This window comes from Aphidius gifuensis, linkage group LG5, assembly GCF_014905175.1.
Source record: "Aphidius gifuensis isolate YNYX2018 linkage group LG5, ASM1490517v1, whole genome shotgun sequence".
Taxonomy (NCBI): domain Eukaryota; kingdom Metazoa; phylum Arthropoda; class Insecta; order Hymenoptera; family Braconidae; genus Aphidius; species Aphidius gifuensis.
In genome coordinates this window covers 5,807,381-5,833,456 of record NC_057792.1, presented here as the reverse complement: position 1 = coordinate 5,833,456, position 26,076 = coordinate 5,807,381, and the positions used below count along the sequence as shown (strand labels likewise).

Here is a 26,076-nt window from a genome sequence, read left to right as displayed (position 1 = left end):
TAACAGGAACATAGAACTAGCAAAGAGGTATTTTATATATTTTGAAACTTACTCCTTCTATGTTATAGTTCCCCGATAAATTATATATATAAAATTTTTTACCTTCAGAAAAATATGATATTTTAACAGGAACATCGAACTAGCAAAGAGATATTTCATACAACGGTAACGGAAAAAATTAAAAATAGCATAAAAGTGACTGAGAACTAAATTTTTATTCTGTATTTCATTCTCAATCAATCAAATGCCAGAAAGATCAATGACAATTGTTTTTTTTTTATAAGGATTTTTTTTATTCTCTATAATTTCAGTTATCATATTTCATCATATTAATTTTTATATTGTACATTTTTCCTAAATTATCATATTTAAGTAGTTAATTCTAATTTCTTCCATCTGAAAAATAGATATATATCTATTTTTTCGTATTCTTTCTTTTTATCCAAATATATAAATTTATTCCGACAATGTTTTTTTCATGAAAATAAATTCATTCAGTTACAGTAATTTCTTTTAATTATCATAAACAATGTGGCTCATTTATTATTATTAATTTCATACATCGTCGGAATGTTACTATTACAATAAAATATCTGTTGTAAATTAAAATTACTAATAGGTGCCTATCTAGTTAATCAACAATCTCACATATATTTTGAAAAATATTCACTGGATCATTATACCTGATTTATCAATTTTTTTGACAAACAATTATTCTGCAACTAGACATACTAATAAAAAGACTGAACGTGTTCTCTAATAAAAGTTAGTACTAAATTCATTTATATTTTTCTAAAATAAATTCTAATTATCATTTATTCAACTCGACATTAATGATTTTTTCTTCTGTTGCTTCTTTGTTCATTTTTATCTATTTGAAAATAATTTTATTGAATAAGTAATATTTAAAACCAGTCATTAATTAAATTAAAAACAATTAAATAATTTTTTATCATGCTGAAATATCGTCATCAGTGTCATAACATCAATAACCATTACTTTAATAATTATTCATTTTTTTTATTTGTCATTATTATTTTAAATTACATATCAAGATCAAAATGTAAAAAAAAAAAAAAGGAAAAATCCATTATCATCTGATCTTTGAATATATAATTAGTCATTAATTATTATCAACCAGTAAAAATTATTATTACAAATTGCAAATATTAAAATGTTTTTTATAAACAGCAGCAATACAATATTCAATTGTATTTATCACTTTTGTGTTAGTCATTTAAAGTCAATATCTACGTCTATCTTGAGAAATTATTATTCTTTTTTTTCTTTTAATAAATCAACAAGAAAAAAAAAAAACTCTAATGAATTTATCGACATATTTTACAGTATTTTTGTGGCATATTAATTTAACAATAACAACTACTCTTTTTTAAATTTATTCAAATCAGTATTTAACGTATCATTACGGATTGTCATTTATCAAATTTATAAAATTAAATAAAGAAAAAAAAAAAAATCAATAAAAAAATAATCGCAAAAATAAAAAAAAGTTCTTTCTTTTGTTTTTTAAATATAATTTAGTTATATTAGTAAAAAAATTTAAATTAACCGACTGATTTGTCTATGGAAAAAAAAAAAAAACTATATTTTAATTGTTAATTTATTTAGTGTTAAATTTTGTAAGTGAATTTTAAATAAAAAAAATTGAACAATCTTAACCAAGACTAGCCCATTGCATAAAATCTGGTACTTCTCTAACAGGTACATCTCTTGACAATGCCTTGACTCTCAAATTACGATCTTCAGTTAGTAAAACAACATCTCGTCTCAATCGTCTTGGCTGTCCTTCTTCTGTAATTAATTAAAACAAAAAACAAACAAAAACAAAAATTAAAAACCTCTTATTAAATAAACGAAAAAATTTCTATGATATTATAAATAAATTTAAAAAAATCTTACCATTAACAATATGATCTTTATTATTAGTTTTACAAAGACTAAGACAAGTTGCTAGAATTCTATCGTCATTACTTGTTAAGCCATCAAGTGTGACATCTTCCTCAACGGTAAATGTACTTGATGATAATACAGTACCACGTGTTGTTAAACATCTTATTGCTGGATTTTTACTTCTAGCAAATTCAAGTGCTAATTTTGCTGATTTAGCAACTCTAGCAATATGATCACTTGTCAATGCTGATCTTGATATTGGACCATCTTTTGGATCAGCACCTCTAGCTAAACCTTCAAGTTCATTTAAAACTAAAACAAAAAAAAAAAAAAGCATTTATTATATATTTAAATAAATTTATCATAATAAAAATAAATAAATTTGTATATTATAATTTTTTTAAAAAACCCCTCACAACCAAATTTAAAATTATAATGAATTTTTGATGATATTATTTTATACTCTTGAAAAGCTTTATGATAATATCATCAGAGAAAATAAAAATATATTCAAGATAGGGGCTGGTATTAGTCGATTATCTGTGTTGATGTTTGTGTGTGTGTGTGTTGAAGAAAAGTAAATGTTGGGTGTAGATGATGGAATTTTAGAAGTGTATTTGCTTAACGGCCCACAAAGTATTTCTCACTTCACAAGCAGTTATTGCTGCTCCTTTACAGACACGTCAGGGAATAACCCTGTCACATGCATTATTTAAAAAAAAAAATCTACTATTAAAATAACAAAGACTATATTAACAATTTATTTTTCTTCTTTTTATAATTTATATTTTATTTTTTTTTACCATGTTCTTTTGTTATATTTTTCTATTCACAGGGATTGATAAAAAAAAAAAAAATATTGGAAATTAGATTACAAGTTGAGAGGATGATGATGATGCTGATATATATAAAAGCAAACTGATGGTGTTAAAATAAAATAAGAGAAGCTTTTTTTTTTTATTTTATTTTTCAAGCTCGTTATACTGAGTCTGAGCTTTTACAAATTTAAGGGATAAAATATAAGAGTGAATGAGATAGATAAAGATATAAAATAGAGAAAAATATCGGATTACGAACTACAGAAGCTGAAGAACTAACGGGATTATGAGAAAATTTTAACTCACTGTGTGTGTGTACTTTGCTTTAGATAGAATTTAAAACCTTCATTATTTTATTACTTTGGATTTAAATTTAAAAATTTTATCACTGTTAATGGAATGTTTAAAATTTTCATTTACTTTTTTTTTTTATCAAAATACCTTGTCAAATTTAAATAATCAAAAAAGCAAAAGGTATAATTCATTTTTGAAAATAAATTATTAATATAAAAGTTTTATAAATTTTTAAAATTGATAGAAGAGTTTTTTTTTTTTGATAATTTTTATCATCAATTAATTGTTGTATAAATAGATATTGTTTAATTTAATATTATTGATACAAGTATGGTACCAGTATGTACATACTGTGGCAATCGCCCACGCCCGTGGTCAGGGGCCGACGACCAATCGCGTATTCCTCTCTTTTGCCCACACATGCATTCATGTATGAGCCCGTGAGAACCTAACTGTGAACTCACCGTTGTTGCAGCCCTGTCTACTCCTCATTGCAAATATTCTCTTCTCTTTTTTACCTCCTTCTCTATCTTTTTTTTTTTTTTTTATCGATATGTATATATATATTTTTTATCTGTCCTACTCTACTCTACACTGGAAAATATATACATGGATTTAATATCTGCCAGACATAGTGGTCAAGGGTCAAAGGGCGGCACCGGCACCAATTTTGCATAAAAGCGCACTTTCATTTTTTGGTCTTACTCAAGCCATATATATACTTTTTTTTTTTTCGATTTGTAAATAATTTTTTTTAGTTGAAAGTTAAGGGATGTCATGGAAAATGATAACTGATCAATGATAAGAGATAAAATATTTATTGATTTATGTATGAAGACTTGTGTAAGGGTTGGAAAAAAATTTTTATTTTTTTTCTAGTTTTCTTTGTTGTTTTTTAACCCTGTTTGTGCATCAAAGAGTTTAATATGATACAACCTTAAGTTTACGTTGTACAAGAAAATCCATCTATGAATGAAAAAAGCTTTTTACAATTTTAAATTATTAAATATAATATGATTTTAGTCTCAATTTAATATTCAAGTGGTTCATTGAGTATTCAAATAGTTATTGTTGTCAGTGGGCCAGTTGAACAAAATGACAATTAACTATTTGATAATTAATAAAAATAACAATTTCTAATCCAGTCAACTGGACAATTAAAGTCCAATTTACGTACAGCCTTGAAGCATGAATATTTAAAGTTGTTTAAATCCTTGAAATTGACAAAAATATTTAACTTTCAACTGCTATATTTTTTAAACAAAACAGTAAAGTCCATTTGTTTGTTTTTTTTTTAATTTTTTTTTTTTTTCTTACGTCAATTATCATTGTTGTATATAAAATTTTGACTAGTTAATTTTTTAATAAAACGTTAACATCAAAATTTTTTAAAAACAAAAATATAAAATTTGCAAATTCATTTGTCATTAAATAAGCCCAAAAAAAATTACCAACTTTAAAAATAATTATTTCAACAACTAAACAGTCATTTTATCTCCAAAGTAAAAAACAATAGATGAAAAAAAAACGAACTATTTCAAGTTTTAAAAATTGAGCGCTTTTTTTTTGTAAAGGTATTCTATTTTTTTTCTACAATGGTTTTTATGATAGGCTTTGGTATGCATGTAGGATATTATTATAAAAAAAAAAAAAAAAAACTATTCCAGAAAATACGACAAAAAACGAGGAAATAATAATAATAGTTTTATTTAAAAAAAAGGAAAAACGTGCTAGTGCATCTGGTGCGTTATAAATCGGTAACCAAGCGAGTGAACTGAAGCGCTAGCAGACGTGTTTTTCTTGAATTTATATATATATATATTTTTTTTATTTTTTCCTATATGAAGACCATAAAAACCCCAGTCGATAATCGATCCCTATCTGTGCTGAATTGGTAGTAGTTTCGTATCGTTGTTGAAACTCGAGGGTGCCTTTTCTCATCTCTTTAAATCCCTTTTGCATTTTAGAAAATAAACACCATTTTCTCGTATACAAACATCATTTCAATTTTATTTTCTACTTTTATTATTTACGCAAGTGAATATTGCATTATTCAATGACATTATAATATCACTCAGCACTCAATCACATATTGAAAAACTTTTTTCTATTTGCAAATAAATCACTTGATTAAAACTTTTTTTTTTTTATTCTATTAAAAGTGTGAAGTATATTTTATCACTTCAATTTTATATTATTTTTTTGCAAATTTAAATATCGAAATTAATTGATGTTTAATAAATTTTTTAAATTATATCTTTATAGTTGTAACCTTCATCCTATCTCATTTTTGACAAGAACCCAAAAATAAATTTACAAAAAAAAAAAAACAGCTAATAATAAATCAAAAAACAGTTGAAAAAAATTACATATAAATTTTTATATTAGCTATCTTTTTCAAGCATTAAGTATACAACAATAAAAATAAAAAAATCGAGGGATAAAAATTCATTTTAGCCAGTAATAAATGTCAGTTTTAGAGTATCCATATAATATATTAAAACTCATCAAAAAAAAAAAAATTCAATAGGTCCAAAAATAATAATGAAAAACCCAATAAACAAAATAATAAAAAAAATACATTTTATAAAATTTAAAAAAGAAAAAAAATTGACAAGATTGAGTAATAATTATTTGGCGACAAAAAATATATAAAGCAATGTTGATGTTGTTATTAAATTATAATTTTTGCATTGTCATTATAAATACGTTATAAAAAAAAAATTAATTCCAGATCATCCATGTCAATTTTTCTTGTTTGAGCTTTTTTATAAACCTCAACAAATACCAGAGAAAAAATCATAAAAATTGATGCAAAAAAAAAAACGATGATAATAAAAAAAAAAAAATTAACAGCTTGTTCATTGTCAATAAATGATTGACATTCTCTTTAAATAATTTTTTTTTTATAAAATTTTATACAGGTATTTGTTTAAATATAATAAAAAAGAATTTTTTTTTTTATTTTTATATTTCAAGAGAGAGTAGAATGACACTGAAACACACACTCAATGTGCCAAGGATATTTGAATGGTGTTTAAATTAAATTAGCATGTGTTATGTATGTGTTTAATTACTCAAGTTTGTATTTGTTAATCTTCAACAAGTGGCATTAGAATGTCCTTGATTATCATCAATCTTATACAACCAATCATTTCACAACATTGTTCTTCTTTAAATACAAAATAAATATATAAAATTATCAACAATTTATTCAGGATAGCAAAAAAAAAAAAAAAAATAATCATAAAAATTTCACTTGTGTAAATAATTACGTAAAAAAATGTCCTTCAATTTTAAAACTTTGTCTAACGGATTTACAACAAAAAAAAAAAAATATACTTGAAAACAAGTTTTAACGATCAAACAACAACCCCTTGTGAATATCTTATTTGTCAAGTGGTTTTTAGATAATATATTAATATTATTTATTTAAACATTTTTAAATTTATCAATGACGTAATTTGTTGTTGAATTATTTTAATAAAAAAAAAATAATACTCAATAGTCACTAAATTGCCGATGAAAAAAAGAACAATGTCTTTATATGCAAAAAAAAAATTTTTTTTCATTAAAAAAATTAAGTAAATAAATGATGCAAAATAATATAAAAAAATGTATTTTAAAAAAAAAGTCGTAATGATGATGACCCAATGAACTATGATTTGATAGAAAATAATAATGATGATGTCAACGGACGATCAGAATTAAACAGGTGTTTTGATGAGTAACAACTTGTTATGAGAAACGACCTTTTAATAAAAATTATTACGTCATTTTAAACAATTCAAAGTTGAAAAAAAAAAAAACTATTAATAAAAAATTGTAAATTAAATTTTAATAAAAAGAAAAAATATAATTGTTTTTGTACAAAAAATTAATGTTTTTTTCCTTTCTTTTTAAAATATATTTGTTTGAATGGTTTTATATTGAAGTTAATATTGTTTATGATTTATTAAAATTAATATTAATTATAAATAAAAATAATTAATATTGTATTTTTAAAGAAAAAAATATTATTTGATTTTTACTTTAATTTTTAAATTTTTCAATATACTATGGTAATATTTGTGATTTAGTTGTTTGGAAGGATATGATAGTTATAAATTTACAGTGTGTCTGGACAGTGACATACTGCTACCACTTCCTTCCCCTATGTAGTAGAAATGCAAATAGTACAATGGAAATAGTATAAACAAGAAGAGAGATAAAAGCATTAAGCTGCTCAGTGAAACTAATATTTATCTTTTTACTTTTATATTATAACTACTTGTATTTTTAGTTTAAAAAAAAAAAAAAAACACAATGCTGTATGTAAAATTATAAATATATAAATATTTAAAAAATTTGACTGTGATTTAAATGGTGATTTATATATTTAAATAAACAATTATATTCATGTAAATTAGATTCTAAAAAATAGGAAATATGTTACTGGCTACTGAATTTAGAAAATATTACAAGTAGAGTGGAGAGTACGACTGCCGAGGAAGGGGATGATTACACACAGAGCTTTTTGTTGTTTAACATTAAAATAAATATATATAAATTAAATAAAACTCACCAACAAGTGGAACCATAAGTGTAAATAGTGGTTGTGTTCCTGATACTGCTCGTGTTATTATTTGTAATTGTGATAAATAATCAATAAAACAATTTGTATCTGGTACTAATTGTCGTGGTCGTATTTCAATTTCAACAGACAGTGGAGATTTTTGAAGTATATCCTGAAAAGAAAAAAAAAAAACAGAAAATTAATTATCAAATAATAAAATTTTATAATAATTAAAAAAAAATACTAAATCATTTTTATATTTTGTAATTTATTTTGTATATTTTTTTGGAATAAAATGATGCAGGTGAAAGTAATAAGTGATTAATTCCACAATAGTTAATTTAAAAAATTGAAAAAATTACTCAATGAAATTCATTCAAGTCGTAAAAATGACGTATTCAATAAGAATGCAATTAATTATCAATAAATCAATATATAAAAATTTTTATATTTTTATTTGATAGAAACCGATGAAATCATTGAAAATTTCATTAAACATTGCGTTCCTTTTTTTTTTTTTAATACTTGAACAAAGCAAAATTTTATATATAAATATTCAATCTTTAAATTGAATTAAATATAAAAAAAACTGATAATTGTTTTGAGTACTCTGTAGATTAACAAAAAATTAAAAATAAATTTTATAAATATTTTATAAAATATGTCATTAAAATTTATTGATTCATGGAAAATTGGAAATATCAAGATAATATTTCCCATAAAGAAATTAGAAAATTAATTAATAAAATTGATATTGTATTAAATATTTGGCTATTCAGTGATAATTATAAAATAATTGAATATAAATTACAAGTATTTTTTTATTGGTATCATTTTAAAAAAGGTCAGCGAAGAAAAATAAAACAATGTATCAAACGATCATGATAATATTCTTAACTTTAAAAATTGTTTAATTAAAAAAATATACCATTGATATTAAAAAAAAAATCTAAATTCAACATTAACATAAATATTGCACCTTGAAATTTGTTTTTTTTAGTGCACTTAAAATTGAATATTTTTAGAATTTATATTTATTTTATTTCTTTCTGCATATTATCTACATTTCCTGTTGATAATAAAATTTAAAAAATAACATCACACATTTAACTATCTACAATATAAATTAAAATAGAAAATAAATTGTTTTATCATTAAAAATTTATGATTAATAAAAAAAAAAATTCTCAAATAAATTTTACTCAAAATAATAAACTACAGCTAGTAATTTTTTTTGGCATGCTAAAATTAAATAATGTATTAATTTGTTAAGCTGATTAATATAGTTTAAATTAATATTTAACTAAAATGATAAATTTAAAAGAAAAAAAAAGAAAATATTATAATAAATAGTTAATGTATAAATTCAAAGCATTGTGCATAGAAGATAACACTATCAGTATAAAACCCCGACAACAATGTCGCCCAACAAGCCACACATTTTAGTGGTATTTTCAACAAGAGGGTAGTGGTTGTTTTAATCGATCTAAACCCCACAAAACAGATATAACCTTTTCATAATATATATGCTCAAAACAGACGACAGTTTCTCTTGTTATTTACCCTATTTCTCTCTCCTCTCTTCAACCCTAATTTTCTCTTCAACATACAAAACACAGAGTACTCTTGAAATTTTACTCAATCAATGAATCAACAGTCGACAAAGTTTTGTTTTTGTGTTGTTGATAAATAGTACTCTTAAATGTCTCAAACAAATTTTATATATTTATCATTTTAAATTTAACAAATTTTTATTATCAAATATTTATACGTATTATTATTATGTTAATTTCAATTGCTATATGTGTTTAAGTTCAAAGCAATTAGCTGATTCATAAATAGTACCGTTGGAATTTATATATATATTATTTTTTTATTTCTTTTATATTTATTTTATTTCTTTATATTCAATTTCATGAGTAATTTATTTATTTATATTACAATTTTTAGTTTTTATCCTGTTTCGTCTTACTGTTTTGTCATGTGTCTTTAAGTTTTTTATAATTCTTGTTGAATATACCTCGAGGCGTGAGAGAAGAAAAAAAAAAAAAAAAAGATTGAGAGTATACCTTTATCGTGAGAACTATGTACTGTAATTATTTTTAATAAAATACTTGGTGTATTTATGATAATTATTTTGATATTATTGGGGATTATATTATGTTGATTTTTTGTTTGTTTATTTTTTTTTTTTTTTAAATTGGAAAATTATAGTAGATTTTTATTAATCTTGGTGATAAATCAAAGTTTAGTTGGGTAGATAAGCCTAGTTAGTTTTCGTGCATCTGTTACCCTCCCTGAATTTATGCAATTATATTTCTCCGGTATTTTGTATTCATGATACTTAAATAATAATGAAAATTATATTCTGTTGTCAATTTGATATATTCAAAAAATGTTGAAATGTCTAGCCAATGAAATTTTTAAACTAAAAATCAATTAAAGGAAAATTGTTCTCTATAAAGAAAAGTTACTTTTTTCTTCTTGTCATATTTATTTTTAACTAAATTTGTAAAACAAATTATTTCAGTAGTTTTAATTGCTTCATTTTCATGTAATTTTGTCGGTTTTTTTTGCTTCAAAAAAATTATCACTCGAATAAATAGTTGCTATACTTTGATAAAGTTCAATGGTCTTTGTATCTAATCAAGTTTTTCTTGTATTTATACTAAATAAATTTTTTTCTTTGTAATAGTCATGTTTTTTTTTTTTTCTTTTAAATTATAGAAAATTTTCTTAAACAAAGTAAATTACATTAATATAGAAAATTTTTCATCCAATCATGGGAAAAATTTATCTCAGTAATACTTGAATAAAATATTGATCATTTAGAGTCAATAATTTGCCAATTGAAAATTTATTTTATTTTAAACTAATTTGCCTAAACTATAGCTTTAAATTTTTACATCTTTCTTTGTAAAAAAAAAAAAAATATTAATATCCCATCCAACAAAGCACTGTAAGTATATTTCAATCAATAAAAATTTCAATTTTTTTTCAATTTTACTATTCTGCATTTTTAAACGCAGTAAAAAAAAAAAACCATTTTATACCGAATAAAATTGTTAGTTGCAAATCAGCTAAATGCCCTTGGGTATCGAAAACAGCCCACAATACAAAACAATATATTTAAAAATCCAATATATTTAATAAATCATAATAACCAAAGAACAACCCACATGAAAATAACACAATTATATTCTCTCATCGGAAAATAGTCAATATTGACAGCTGCATTGCACCTTGCTCATGGCAATTCAATAAAATAATAATAATAATTATAATTAATATAAATAACATCATAAATTTATCAATATACACATATAGGAAATGAAATATCAAAAAATAAAAAAATTAAAATATGATATAGAAATATTGATTAACAAGCATTTAACTTGTATTACTAATGATCCAAAGATATAGAACCCGGAAGGGTTAATATATACACAAAGTACGCCTATATATACCCATTGAATATAATTTAAGAAAAATATATGTTAAAAATATCACGGCGTGTTTAATATGAGTGAATATATATTGCAAAAGTATATTGTGACAGTCTTTATGAGGAAGGTGTGTCGAATTAAAACTAGTGGTCAATATATAAAACATGAAAATTGATATTCACTCGACTTATTAACGACTCATGCCAAAGGCAAAAAAAAAAAACATCCTTTATTTTCATTTATTTATTAATTTTCTATCATTTATACTATAAAATATATAATTTATTTCAATAATAATGTCTGGTTATGTGACACATAGACTTTATAATTATACGCTTGTATTAATCTACTGGGACTAATCGATGCGTCTGCCAAACAAGCTTGAATATTTATCCCAGAAGTTGTTAGAGTGCATAGTCTTGCTTATGACTCCCCTGAGTAATATTAAATTTAAAAATATATTGTAAAAAAATGTATGAGCTTTTTTTATTTTACAAAGGGTTGATGCCAAATTTAATAAAAGTTTTGATTAGGTCAATGACACTGAAGTTGTTAATATTCTATGGGGTGATGTGGTCAAATGACCTTACTCAAAATAAAATAGATAAATAGGGATGATACTTATTTATTTTTTTTTTTTTTGACCATGAAAAGTTTTCAAATTTATTTTATCTTATTATGTGTATATAAAATAACATGCGGGTGATCGTAAAATATTTTTAGTAATCGAAACTTTGTTACAAGATTTTTTTAAAAAATAAATAAAAATAAATCATGATGATGGTAAAGAAGAATTGTACATATATAACTTTATTTTTTTATTTTTAGTAGTTTATAAAATTTTGAATTTAAACCACGTATATTCAGTTGGATTCTGGTTTTTACGATTACCCATATTCAACGCGATTTTGACATAAAAAATGTGATAGCAACACGTCAAAGAACACGAGTATTTTGGAAGCAAATTCTTTTTGGTATTTTATTTTTTTTTTTGTTAAGTGTATTTAAAATTTTGAGTACCGATTAAGCAATTCATGGCACGTGATATCATCAACAATATAATTTTTTTTGGCAGAATAAAATGCCTTTTTTTTTCACATTAAAGTTGAATTATTGATTTACAATTTACATTAAACATGACATTTATCACATTCATGGCATAATTATATTATCCACGACATTATTTAATTTTATAATTAAATAATTTTTAAATTAAATATAAAAAATTTAATTTTCACTTTATATAAAAACACATTTATTTTATTTCAACACAGTGTGGTGTATAATTTTTTTTTTGCTGTTATTAGTCATTTATATTTTTTTAATTTGAAATTTTTTTTTTTTTTTACATACTTGTGGATGTATATATAGACAATATCCTCTTACAATACAAGACTATATGTTGCATCGTGAATATAAACACACATACAACAGTAAAAAATATTATTTATCAAGCCTCGCTTGTTGAATGCGATATTTCATAATCACTGTTCTCTCTAGACCAATGCCGACGTACATATTTTTATATATATTTTTCATTTACGCATTGTAAAGACCCACTGCTATCAATAATATTAATATGACATTTTTATTTTAATTAATATTTTTTTTTTTTCATTTAAATATCCAGAACTAAAATTAATCATGGCACAAATTCTTTGCTCAAAAATAATAAATAAATATTAAATTTAATATCATTTTCAAGTCTCGTATATTTTTCATATATTTTTATAACCATTCTTATTCATCTCCGTCAAACAATAATTAGAAATAAAAATTTTTTTTTAAACCCCCTGGTATGTATTTTAAAAATACTTTAAATAAAATTAAATTGAAAAATTTTTCACTGGACTGTTTCGTTTAAAATTATACTTGAAATTGAGATGAAAATATTTAACGTTAATTAGGAATTATCAAATTTTTAATATTGATTAATAACCCATTAATTTAAAAATAAAATAATATTTTTTTTATAACCCAAAAGTTGGCAGAAAAATAATTTCGAAATTTCGCAAACTTCAAGCTGATTTTTTCGATTGAAAAACTCACTAAATATAATTTAATATAACATAAAACCTCATTAATTAAAATCAATTCAATCGTGATTTTAAAACAACATGTTTAATTCAAAAAAAAAAAAAAAAGTGTTTTTAAATATTTGTAAAATTGTATAAAAAAAAATAAGAACAAAATCTATATCGTTGTCAGAATAGGGAGGGTCATTGGGGTTAAGACGAGGTGATCCTCACGACTGCAGGAGCAAACCTAACGGTACATAATTAGTTAGTTTAGTGATATATTACATCGTATATATTCAGCTATGTAGTCATAAGGTCACTGCACCTTGGGACCTCATATAATATGCTCATATAATTATATTTTTTGGACAAAAAAAAATTTGAGTAACAAAAAAAAAGTATGATGAGTAAATAGAAGGAAGTCATCTAGCGTTAGTTGATAACCATCATAAAATCACAGTAGTTAGTTTTGTAATAATAAAATAATAATGAATAAATTATTTAATATTTTATAAATACTAGGCTATATGCATTATTTTAATAGCAATAAAACAACATGAGTTATTATTTTTTTTTTCTTTCTCTCAAGGTTCAAAGTTATACAATAAAATTTATGAAAAAAAAAAAATTTTAACTAGAGATTGGATTATGTATAACACATGTGGTGGAGACTGGAAGCGTTGCTAACAGAGAATAATTAGTTTGGAGTAATTAGCTTATGTACTTAAAGAGAGAAAAAAAAAAAAGAAAAAAAAAAAATTTGTTTTAATCATATAACACTGGCGCTAGTATTAACAATGAAAAAAATAAAATATAAAAATTTTTTAAATTCCTGTATGCATTACCTGCATTACAAGCTACCATCATCAAAATTTTATATACAAGTTTTAATAATAATTATTATTACTTTACTGTCTATTTAATTACAACTTAATTTTTTTTTTAAATAAAAAAAAATATCAAGGACGAAAAGATGATAAATTTGAAGGAAAAAAAAAAGATATTTTTCATTTGCAATGATGAGTTTTGGTGTTGCCTTGAATTATCTTGGAGTTTTTATTTTTAATTTTTTTCATTGATGAATAATTTTTAAGTGAGGAAAAATAAATAATAAAATATTAGCAAGTGCAATGACCCCTGCAAAAGCTGTCAGCATCAGAAACGACATGGCGAGCCAGACAGATATTGAATAGGGCCAAAACCAGAATACCAGTCAGTTTTCATTGGATGTGCTTGGTAGGTGTTATGAATTCCACTGTGGATGTTATGTCCTTGATGGGACCACGGATCCCCAGGCGGTCATTCCAGACATGGCTAACAACTGTCCAGAAATACACATGGACAATGATTTAACCCCTTTTTATTTTTAGCACAATTTAATATTTAATACTTGTGATGATATCAAATATATATTAATTGGCTTTTTATAATATATAAATTTTTTTTTAATATTTATTTATTCATCTCAAGCATGATAAATATATTATTTTATTTTTTTTTTTTCTCATGTATAACTTGCCAAATGGTACAGCACAAAGAATAAAACTTCTCATCCTATTTTCTCTATCACTTGTGTAACCGTTATACTTTGATCACGATGAAAAATTTTTTTTTTTTATTTTCTATCATATTTTATTTATTTATTATTTTTTTTTTTAATTTAATTTAAAAACAAAATAATCACGCAATTTAATGCAATAAAAAAAATATATATAATATATAATATTATGTTTTAGAAATATTCTTAAAATATATGTTTTTTTTTTGTGGTCAATTGGCTTTTGTACATCCGTTATATTCAAATTTATTTTATTTAAAAATCAATAGACTTGAATAAATTTCTGGAGTATATATTATTATTGTTTTTTTTTTTTTATTCTGATTGGAAGGTTCGGGAAAATAAAATTGAATACTCTTCCGATTCATCGATTCTAGAGGGTCAGGAAATAACAAACAATTCAAATGAAATAATAATAATAATTTAGAGCAACCGCAATCATCCATAGCTCTTTGTGCTGATTTATCTCATTCATTCAAAACATTATGTTCAAAGAAAAATTGAGGATTCATCAATGACGCAGCATCAACATGAGTGTATCCCACTTTATTAAAACGGTCAAATAAAAATGGAAAAAAAAAAAACGGGCTACTTAACGAGAACATGTAAGAATCATGTTTGTTAAAAATAAATTATTGTTTTTTGTTTTTTTTATTATTTCTTAAAATAAACAAAAAATAGTAAAAATATGTTGTAATGATAATAATCATACGAGACTAGTTTTGCAGCATAGATAAAGATGCATGTGGTACTTATTTATCAACATGATCTTTAGGGTTAGTCACGACTGGCCGAGATTCATTCGCATCACGTGGATATACCAAGTCGACCTAGTTTTATATGAATTTTCAAGTTTTACAGAAAATTCATATATATCAACTAGAGTAATAAAATTAAAATGACTAAAAGTGAAAATATTTTCCTGCCAAATTATTCAGAAATAAAATATCCTGATAAATAATTTCCCCGCCCCGAAAAAGAGGAATACATCATGAAGCATGTATTAGTATAGAAATAATAAGTTATTTAAAAATTAAAATAAATCATTATAAAAATAATAAAAGCATAGTAACATATTGACATAATGATTTAATGATTATTTTGAATTTTTAAAAAATTATGACAACAGTATATCATACGATAAATAAATAAATATTTCATTTAAAAATTTATTTATTTATTTAAAATTTACTTTAATCATATATCTTTGATAAATTCAAAATTAATTAATTTAAAAATTTATTAATTAGTCATTTTATTGTAATGACACAATGTTATTATTATTTCAAATTTAATTTTTTTTTTTCATATTAATCTTTCAAATATTGTATGAAATGTTTATTTATTTTTATTTATTATTATATATTATTATCATCATATATCTTGGATAAATTTGTAATCAATTTATTCGCTATTTACTCGCTAGTAAATATTTTCTATCAGACTTTTTTTTCTTTTGATAGTTTTAAAAGTGGATATATTTATTCAGGATATATTTAGTCATATAGCCTACTTGAAATTTAAATAAATAAATAAATTAAAGTGCCGAGTTCAAAGTTATTCACACAGTGACATAATTTTTTTTTTTATTCTTTGTATTTAAAACAAAAAATAAAAAACGAATGATACGAGTTACTGCATATTTTTTACGTTGCTCTGCACACACAATGTTTTCAATAAATTAAGTTAAACAAGTCCTCCCATTAAATTATCCAAGACTTTGCAATTCTCGATAAATTTTTAAACTCTAAAAGAAAAGCAATCCCACTCTTTTTTTTTGGGGGGGTTATTAACGAGTACTACCTTGGCTACCGTCGAATTTATATGTTGAAAGACTCTGTTATATATACCCTGAGGCAAAATTTTTTCGTTATCCCACTTGGTTAAGTCGTGTAACTGGCTCAAGACCGATAACAAGAAACGATAAGAAGGGTCTTCTTTTTCTATATAGCCAAGGGAAATATATATACACATACTATCATCCAAAATAATAGAATGAACAAAAAAGTTAAAACAAAAAATAGCAAATTTATTGTACCCGATGGAGGAAAAATTGCAGAGAAAGAAGAATTCTCTAAATGTTGGACAAAAACATGAAATTTTTTTTTACTTTAAATTTAATACTAAAAGATAAAAGAAAAAAAATTAAGAAGGTGTTTTTCGTAACAACCCCCTGGGGTTAAATTCAGATGTTACAGTAAATTTACGATTTCAACAGCTGATCATATATGGTACGGTTAGAGATATAAATTTGGAAAGCAATGCACGTTGAGGAATTCAGTTGTTACGATTTTGCAGTAATAAATTTTCATGAGTAAACCCGAGGGGTTTTTGATTATTCGATCGAATGAAGTGAAGAATCGAATAATAATAATAATAATAAAGAAGAAGAGAATGACTGAAAAACTTGCTGGCTATTTTAGCAAGTTGAATATTGTTAAAAAAAAAAAAAAAAACGATTTGCTCGTACGTGTACAAGTTATTTCGACTCGTGCGAATAACTTGTCCGTTATCCACAACTCTTTTATTCGCTACGCATGAACATGTTATTTATTTTATTTTTTCTCCTTTCTATATGAAATTTAAAAAAAAAATATATTCAACAAAGAAATGAAAAAAAAAAAAAATGTTTAGTACGCCTAGAGGAATAATATTTAAAACTAAAAAAGTTCAAGGACTTACCTGAATCCTTTTTCGATGATGTTCTTGTTTTTTTTGACATCTTTCAAGTTCTTCTTTACGTTCAATAAGTGATCTTATCTCTGGTTGTGATTTTAAATCATTTGTATCATTTGTAAAAAAATTTTTTTTTAATGATATTGCATTATCATCATCATCATCTTCACTATAACTATCAACAAGTAATTCAGAATCACTATGTTCAGGTGGTGTATTTATTGAGCCAGTATTTGATGTTTCAACTAACGACACATATTCACTAATACCAGTTTCACTTTTTTGTAATTTTAATACTGGTGTTTCAAGACCACATAGAAATACTTGTCCAAAAAATAATATTTTATGTATTCTTAAACAAACTTGTGCAACTTCCTGGAAAATTAATATATAAATTTTAAAAAAATATAATTCAATTAATTAATAATTAAACTATTAAATATATTATTTACCTCATCATCTATTTTTAAAACATAAAATGGCTCTGGGGGATTTGACATAAGTGGTGTAAAACCAGACAAGGTTGTATCTTCTGGTAATCTAACTAAATTTAATTCTGTAAAAACGAAAATCAATTAAATCATTAGATATACAATATAATGCAATTATTATAACCAATAAGTTAATTTGTTTTTTTTTTTTTTTGTTTTAAATTAATGTTTAATTTATAATAATATATATTTATCTTATATTTATTTAAAAATATTTAACCTGTCGTAACTATGTTTTCTTAATTTACAACTATACACAAGAGAATATAGTATGTTAAAAAGAAGACACGATTAATGCAATTTACAGTCGACATTGCAATTACCAAACCTGTCTTGTGCAATTCATTCAATGATTTATAGTCACAAGTATCAGTAAAATTATGACTAATCGGGTTATCATAAGTTACAAACAAATAATAAGTAATTACCATTTTCACGTTCAACAGGATCACGTGAATGAATTAGTACTTTTTTTGAATATGGTAGTCTTTCAAGAAGATTAACCATCGTTGCAAGTCTACTCCAAGCATCACCAGTTGGTCTATAAAATAAATAAACAAATTAAATTAATTAACTTTTAATATACCTATATATTTTTATTAATAAAAATTTTTTTAAAAAGGTCAAAATAACAAGCATCTGTTATAATAATAATTATTTTAATTATAATTATATTTAATAATGCTTACAAATAAAATTGTTGTCCTTGACAAGGCAATGTTTTACTAATATAATTGTTAATTATTAACGATAAATAATAATTAAATTATCCACTTGTATTTACTGGATAAATCGTTGTGAAAACCCGTGCAATTTTTTTTTTTTTTCCTTTTTCTATTTATTATTATATATAAAAAAAAAAATGTATTATAACTTTTATATATTTTTTTTTTTTGTTAATTATTATTTTTTGTTCTTTTAAATGTTTGTATTGACTATTGCAATGGGGACCTTGGGACTTGTTTAATAGCCAATAGATTGCATCGATGAAATGATTGCGTCTGGGACAAGTTAAACTATTAAAAGATTTTTATTTTTTTAATTAATATTATTTTTTATATTTTATCAAACTTGAATTTATATTTAATTTAATTATTATTTATCGAATAACATGCTACTGGTCTTTTCTACTATTGATACTATAATTTGTTGATAAATTATAAAAATTAAGTTAAGACATTTTAAATGTTCTTAATGTATATATTAATGTCTTTTTTATTTTTTTTTTTCTTTTTGCTCAAGTGTCTACAGTGTTCAAGCACGTATGAAATGCTAATGAAATGACTTTTATCTTGAAATTCCAATAAAGACAAAGACACTTGTCTGTCTTTTTCATTTTTTTTTTTTTATATTTAAAAAGAAGCTTAAATACCAAACATACTGTAAAATTATTTTACGGAAGTCAATGAAGCCTTTTTTTTTTTATTAATCTTTGAAACATCTTGGTAAAATTAGTATATTAAAATTCAGCTTTATTTTAACAACATTTTTCAGAATCTTCAGATAGTGTAAGATAATATTTTTTAAATTATAAAATACTTTATGAAGTCAATGTTATTTAAAAATACACACACTGAAGTATTTAGTTTGTCTTTCAGCGGCGTAATCTACTGGCAAATAAGAGTATTCTTAAGTTACCGACTGTGCGCGTATTTTAACAAATAAAAAAAGCAAAAAAATAAATAAATATTATATATTATTGTTTAATTACATTCTTGGTTTGTGCATGTTAGTAATTTAAAAAAAAAAAATACTTTAAATGAGCATTGAGATCGAAAATTATTATTAAATACTTGTAAGTTATATTTTTTTTAAATTTTTATTATCAATAAAAATTTATTAAACAACTAATTGATAATATACACTGGCTTTATTATTTAATAATGAGGAAATTTTTTTAATTAATTAAAACATTTTTGTGGTGATTAAATGAAAGCTAAATATTTAAAATAAAAAAAATAAAAAATGGTACATACCCAACTCGATAATCCATGCAGGAAGGTGGTGGATTCCAGACTGTACTGTGGCACAGCATCCAATCACACCAAATCTGAAAATAAAATTTATAATTTTAAATTAATGGTTTTATTTTTGAGCTAATGAAGATTGTGTCTAGACTATTAAATTGATTAAGGATAATTTATTTATAAGCTAAAACTTTGAGATGATATATTTTGTGTCACATGACGACCTTGTAAACTTCCTTGGTCTTATCAATGATATTAATGATCCCATCAGTTATATCACGTTATAATAATTCTGTACCAACTGTACACTTCAATCTTTTAAATCAACTATATACACTTTCATTAACGATGTTTTTAAGATATATATATACATCTGTATAAATATTAAAATTACTTTAAGGCCTTAGTAAAATTCCGTTAGCAATAAATTGCAAATAAATATATCTAAGTTTTAAAAGATATTTATCAAGATCATTGAAAAAGATTTAATTTTTTACATGCAACCCAATGAAGAAAATAATTCTTTATATATATAAATAAAGATTGAATATATTATATTAGAAAATTTATAAAAATAAAAATTTTTTTTTAAATAAAAATACAACGCGTATATATAAAATATTTTATCACGATGAAATGCGGATAGCTTGTATTTTTGTCATTGTTAGTGTACTGTTGAAGAATATATAGATAATATATCAGTTAAAAGATCAACGATTGATTTTATATCAAGTATTTTAAATTTTGCAATGGTTAAAACATCTTAAAAATTAAATAAAGATTTTATGAGATGATTGCATGGGACTAAATATCCTGAACATAAATATCCAAAAAAAACATTGACAGAAAATATTGCACAACGAAATGAAAATTAAATTAATTACAAATTTATCCAAGATATATGATGATAATAATAATCTTTATAATAATATATAATAATAAATAAAAATAAATAAACATTTCATACAATATTTGAAAGATTAATATGAAAAAAAAAAAATTAAATTTGAAATAATAATAACATTGTGTCATTACAATAAAATGACTAATTAATAAATTTTTAAATTAATTAATTTTGAATTTATCAAAGATATATGATTAAAGTAAATTTTAAATAAATAAATAAATTTTTAAATGAAATATTTATTTATTTATCGTATGATATACTGTTGTCATAATTTTTTAAAAATTCAAAATAATCATTAAATCATTATGTCAATATGTTACTATGCTTTTATTATTTTTATAATGATTTATTTTAATTTTTAAATAACTTATTATTTCTATACTAATACATGCTTCATGATGTATTTCTTTTTTTCGGGGCGGGGAATTATTTATCAAGATATTTTATTTCTGGAAAATTTGTGTTCAAAATATTTAGTCGTGATACGCGGTATAAAGTTACTGTCTTGGTTTTATTAATAGACCCATAACAAACACCCACTAAAGATGCATGCATTAATCGTCAAGTGAGCAAGTTGTATAAAACAGTTACATAAAATAAAGATAACTGACAGAAACTGAGCCTTGACATTGAACAACATAGCACTGCAGACCTTGGTATAATATTTGCGTGGGATTAAGAGAAATAGTTTAAGTAAAAGTATATAGTTGTGGTAGTTGAATAAATAGACAAGCGAGTGAGCAGTTGAAAAATTAGATCAAATGTAAAACTTGAAAGGCAAAGATTTAAAATAATATCATAGGCGCCATAGAATGCAAAAACCATTATTAATTTTCTTTTTCTTTTTTTTTTTTTTAACATTTGTAAATTCCAAGGTTCATTAATAATCAGTATAGATAAGAGACTGGTATTTATTCTGTTTATTCAATACCTTGATAGCTGGAAGAAGGACCTGCATGTCCTCATCTACAACAAGTCTTGGTTGTTGTTGATTCTCAAGTTGTGACTTAAGCAATGAGACACCTCTTTCTACTATCAAATTAAACATCTGCAGTGATACTACTAGTGCACGTTCTTGAACCTCTGATCTGTAACCCTGTTCCATTTGTAAATCTGTAAATTAAATAAATTAATTTTTATAAATAATCATGTATTTATTTTAAAAATTATATAATGTAAATAAAATAATATATATAAATTAAAGATAATATATAATCTTTGGTAAGATCGGAAAAATTTATCAGCATTGCACAAATATTTAAGAATTAAAATTTTTTTTTTAAAAAATATTGAAATAGGAAATCGAGACTTGGGTTTGTTGTTGTTTTATGAGGGCGAGACATTAGGATGCGGCTTTCTTTTATCTAACCGCTATTGAGAAAATACCAATCGGTCTTTAAGTCGTCTTTTCTGATCACATAAATATTACAAATATTTTTGTACAAGCCAACTTTGTCAACAAGAATTTTCTACATAAATATATTGATTCTTTTTTATAATTAAAAAAAAAAAAAAAAAGTATTTTGCCAATTTAAATGCCACCTTGGGTGTCGAATTATTTGCATACCATATAATAATAAATAAAAAATATTTAAGAATTTAAAAAATTATAAATTAATCATTGCTTTGTATATGAATAATTTTTTTTTTTTTTAATTTATTCATTTTTACTTTTTATGGTTAATGATTGTCAATAAAAAATAAACAAAAAAAGCTTTTAATTTTTGTCTGCTTTTTAAATCTGTTTTGTTTTTTTTTTTCAATATTATTTTTTTAAATACTGGTTAAATTAAAAATAAATATAAATGAAAGTTAGAAACACAATTTATTACTTTTTTTTTTATTTTGTTTTAACAAAATAAGAATGCGCTTTGCGCATCCCTCAACCACCAGTGGTTGAACCTTATTATCTAAACTTATAAACTAATTTTGATCATATGAAGTATCCACCCATATTTGATGTGACTTTGACTAGAATTGAACTCCAGACTTTCGGCGCTGGAGGCCAAGCGGTTATCCACTCAGCCGTGTGCTCTAAGCTGAACTTGAAATGATATTTTATTCTTATGAATATTCTTTCTACCAGAATATTATTAAATTTTATATACTCAGGCTTTTTTTTATACTATTAACCAAATGAATGTTAAAAGTTATTGTAAAAGCCAACTTTGTCCACGAGAATTTTCTACATAAATATATTAATTTTTTTTTTATAATTAAAAAAAAAAAAAGTGTTTCGCCAATTTAAATGCCACCTTAGGTGTCGAATTATTTGCATATCATATAATAATAAATAAAAAATACTTAAGAATTTAAAAAATTATAAATTAATCATTGCTTTGCGAAAGAGTAATTTTGTTTTTTTTTAAATTAATTTCTTCATTTTAACTTTTTATGGTTAATGATTGTCATTAAAAATAAACGAAAAAAGCTTTTATTTTTTGTTTGCTTTTCTAAAAATGTTAGCCTTTTTTTTTTCTATTCTTCTTTTTTTATTTTTGTTTAACAAAAAAGAATGCGCTTTGCGCATTCCTCAACCACCAGTGGTTGAACCTTAATATCTAAATTTATACTGTAAAATAACAATGACATAAATTTTTGTATTGGACACATCTTTGATGTGACTTTGACTAGAATTGAACTCCAGACCTTCGGCGCTGGAGGCTAAGCGGTTATCCACTCAGCCGTGTGCTCTAAGCTGAACTTTAAATGATATTTTATTCTTATGAATATTCTTTCTACCAGAATATTACTATATTTTAAATACTCAGGCTTTTTTTATACCATTAACCAAATGAATTTTAAATGTTATTCTAAAAGACAATTTTACAGGTTTTTCTTTTCCAATCATATTCAAAATAAAATTTAATTAAATTATCAATTTATTCGTTCGGTATAGTTTTTTTTTTTTTTGTTTTTGGTAAAGATATTTGAAGTGGTAATGATGATTACTCATCAGGGTATATAACCAGTTTCTGAGAGTACTTGAACTAATTGCAACTTGGGGAAAGATTTAAAGGAAAATTTACCAATAAATTTTATCTCAGTTAATGTACAATATGACCTCACAGAAAATCCAATAAAACTAGCAGTCTTTCAATATATATATACGACACTTTTAACGAAGAAAATTCATGTTACATTACGTTAAAACGAAGCCAAGCAATTCCCAGTGGGTTATAACAAAGTTGTGTCTGGTATATCTAGAACCTAGCTGGGTTTTCCTCGATATTGACTCAATTACTGCGGTGGAAATGAACGAAAATCTAGTTAGCTATCTGTCGTTCATTTTATTTTACTATCTCTTCAAAGAGTAATATATTTTTTTTTTACGATTTTAAATCATCCAAGAATAGAATAGACTTAATAAATTCTGAAATATCGTTGAAATAATTCAATTTATAACTCAATGAAATTTTATATTTACCCTTGGCTAGACCCAACCCATCCCATCATTTTTTTATAAAAGCTCAAAGCTTTAACTCAACATGTATTATAAATAAAAAAGTAAAATTATTCAGGTGTTTTTTTTTTTCATTTTACCACCCACTGTCAATATTACGAACGTTCATGAATCGACAGCGCTTATTAACCCCGCCCGTACAATTTGCAAAATGTATATTTTCATCGTAAGTATTAATAACTAACCATCACAGTTATAATCAACTTTTTAAATTCAAGTCATATTTTTTTTGCCACTTAATCATTGTGTAAATAAATATAAACTTTGTAAAGTGAATTTAATCTGCATTTTTATTTTTTGATTTTTCATTATTTCAAATTTATTATACCTTAATAATTTTATATTTTGAACGAGTTACGATACATTGTCAATCATCAATTTAATCGTTAAATAAATATGAATAAATGAGCAATATTTTTTTTTAAATACATGTCATATTAAAAATAAAAAATCATTGTCTGGATCAATATATAACATGTTTATATACTAGCTATACTATATCACCTTAAGACATAAAAAAAATGAAAGAATTTAAATATTTAAAATATTTTATCGTAGATAAAATGAAGGGTGGAGTCGATGGATAATATCAATTGAGCGTTAAAGTGTTTTCTCATTAAGGTAATGTTACTTTGGTATTATTATGGTGTCTTGATGACAAACAACCTGATCTTGTATATGTAATTTTGGAAAAATTTTATAGCCACAAAAAAAAAGGCATATAATTAATGATAACTATTAAATTGTTTATTAGAAATAAATATTACTAGAAATACTAGTTTTGCTGGTTAATTATTTACGGATGAATCATCAACACCATCAACTTCAAATAATTGGGATTTTCTTTTTTTCCTTTTTTACGGAATATATTTCCTTTGATTTGATTTTTAAATTTATTTTGTAAGGTTGTGTAAATAAGAGCAACAAAAAATTGGATAAAAATATTAAAAAGAATGATAGAAATGGGCGTTTGACGAGCGTGACGAAGCTTGTCGTTGATGGAACACTATGTGGACATGTATCAACGTGTACATATATGTATTGGTGTATAAATATACTAACAATATTTTTATCTGAAAACTTGGTCTTCTTCATCGGAGGCAATTTCTCTAAGGGCAATTTACTGGATTTATGATTTAACGCCCGTCTTTCAAGACTTTCAAGTCCAGGGCTACTGGAGAATATGAGAGGTTTATCAAAGTTTAAATAAAAAAATTGACATACAAAAAAAGCAAAGTGAATAAGTCTGAGAATTGATAAAAAACTTGTTTATAAAATCCGAAAGATATAATTTTTTTTGATATATTTTGTAATAATAAAAAGAATTTTAAATTTTACAAGATTGAAAAAAAAAAATTAATTTAATATTTTTTATTATATTCATTTTTACTTTTTATGGTTAACGATTGTCATTTAAATATAAACAAAAAAGCTTCTAATTTTTGTCAGCTTTCCTAAATCTGTCTAAATTATTTTTTTAGATACTTATTGTTAAATTAAAAATAATTATAAATGAAAATTAGAAATCCGAATTTATTACTTCTTTTTTTTTTGTTTTGTTTTAACAAAAAAGAATGCGCTTTGCGCATTCCTCAACCACCAGTGGTTGAACCTTAATATCTAAATTTATACTGTAAAATAACAATGACATGAATTTTTGTATTAGACACATCTTTGATGTGACTTTGACTAGAATTGAACTCCAGACCTTCGGCGCTGGAGGCTAAGCGGTTATCCACTCAGCCGTGTGCTCTAAGCTGAACTTTAAATGATATTTTATTCTTATGAATATTCTTTCTACCAGAATATTATTATATTTTAAATACTCAGGCTTTTTTTTATACTATTAATCAAATGGATTTTAAACGTTATTCTAAAAGCCATTTTTGTCCACGAGAATTTTCTACATAAATATATTAATTTTTTTTTATAATTAAAAAAAAAAAAAAAGTATTTCGCCAATTTAAATGCC

At 23.5% G+C, this 26,076-nt stretch overlaps 1 protein-coding gene across 2 annotated transcripts in view; it reads right to left on the bottom strand.

Annotated features, from left to right (window-relative positions):
* Positions 1-241: 241 nt before the first annotated feature.
* Positions 242-26,076, bottom strand: part of LOC122857262 — a 61,298-nt gene continuing 35,463 nt past the window's right edge. The window contains exons 9-16 of one of the 2 annotated variants that reach the window (XM_044159340.1): positions 21,573-21,754; positions 19,744-19,817; positions 18,196-18,308; positions 17,729-17,832; positions 17,283-17,651; positions 7,588-7,750; positions 1,921-2,223; positions 242-1,812 (exon numbers count right to left, since the gene is read on the bottom strand). In XM_044159340.1, coding sequence (XP_044015275.1) covers positions 1,676-1,812; positions 1,921-2,223; positions 7,588-7,750; positions 17,283-17,651; positions 17,729-17,832; positions 18,196-18,308; positions 19,744-19,817; positions 21,573-21,754 — 1,445 coding nt within the window. In that variant the 3' untranslated portion in view covers positions 242-1,675. The remainder of the gene's footprint in view (positions 1,813-1,920; positions 2,224-7,587; positions 7,751-17,282; positions 17,652-17,728; positions 17,833-18,195; positions 18,309-19,743; positions 19,818-21,572; positions 21,755-26,076) is intronic. The other variant, XM_044159341.1, reaches the window with a different exon arrangement.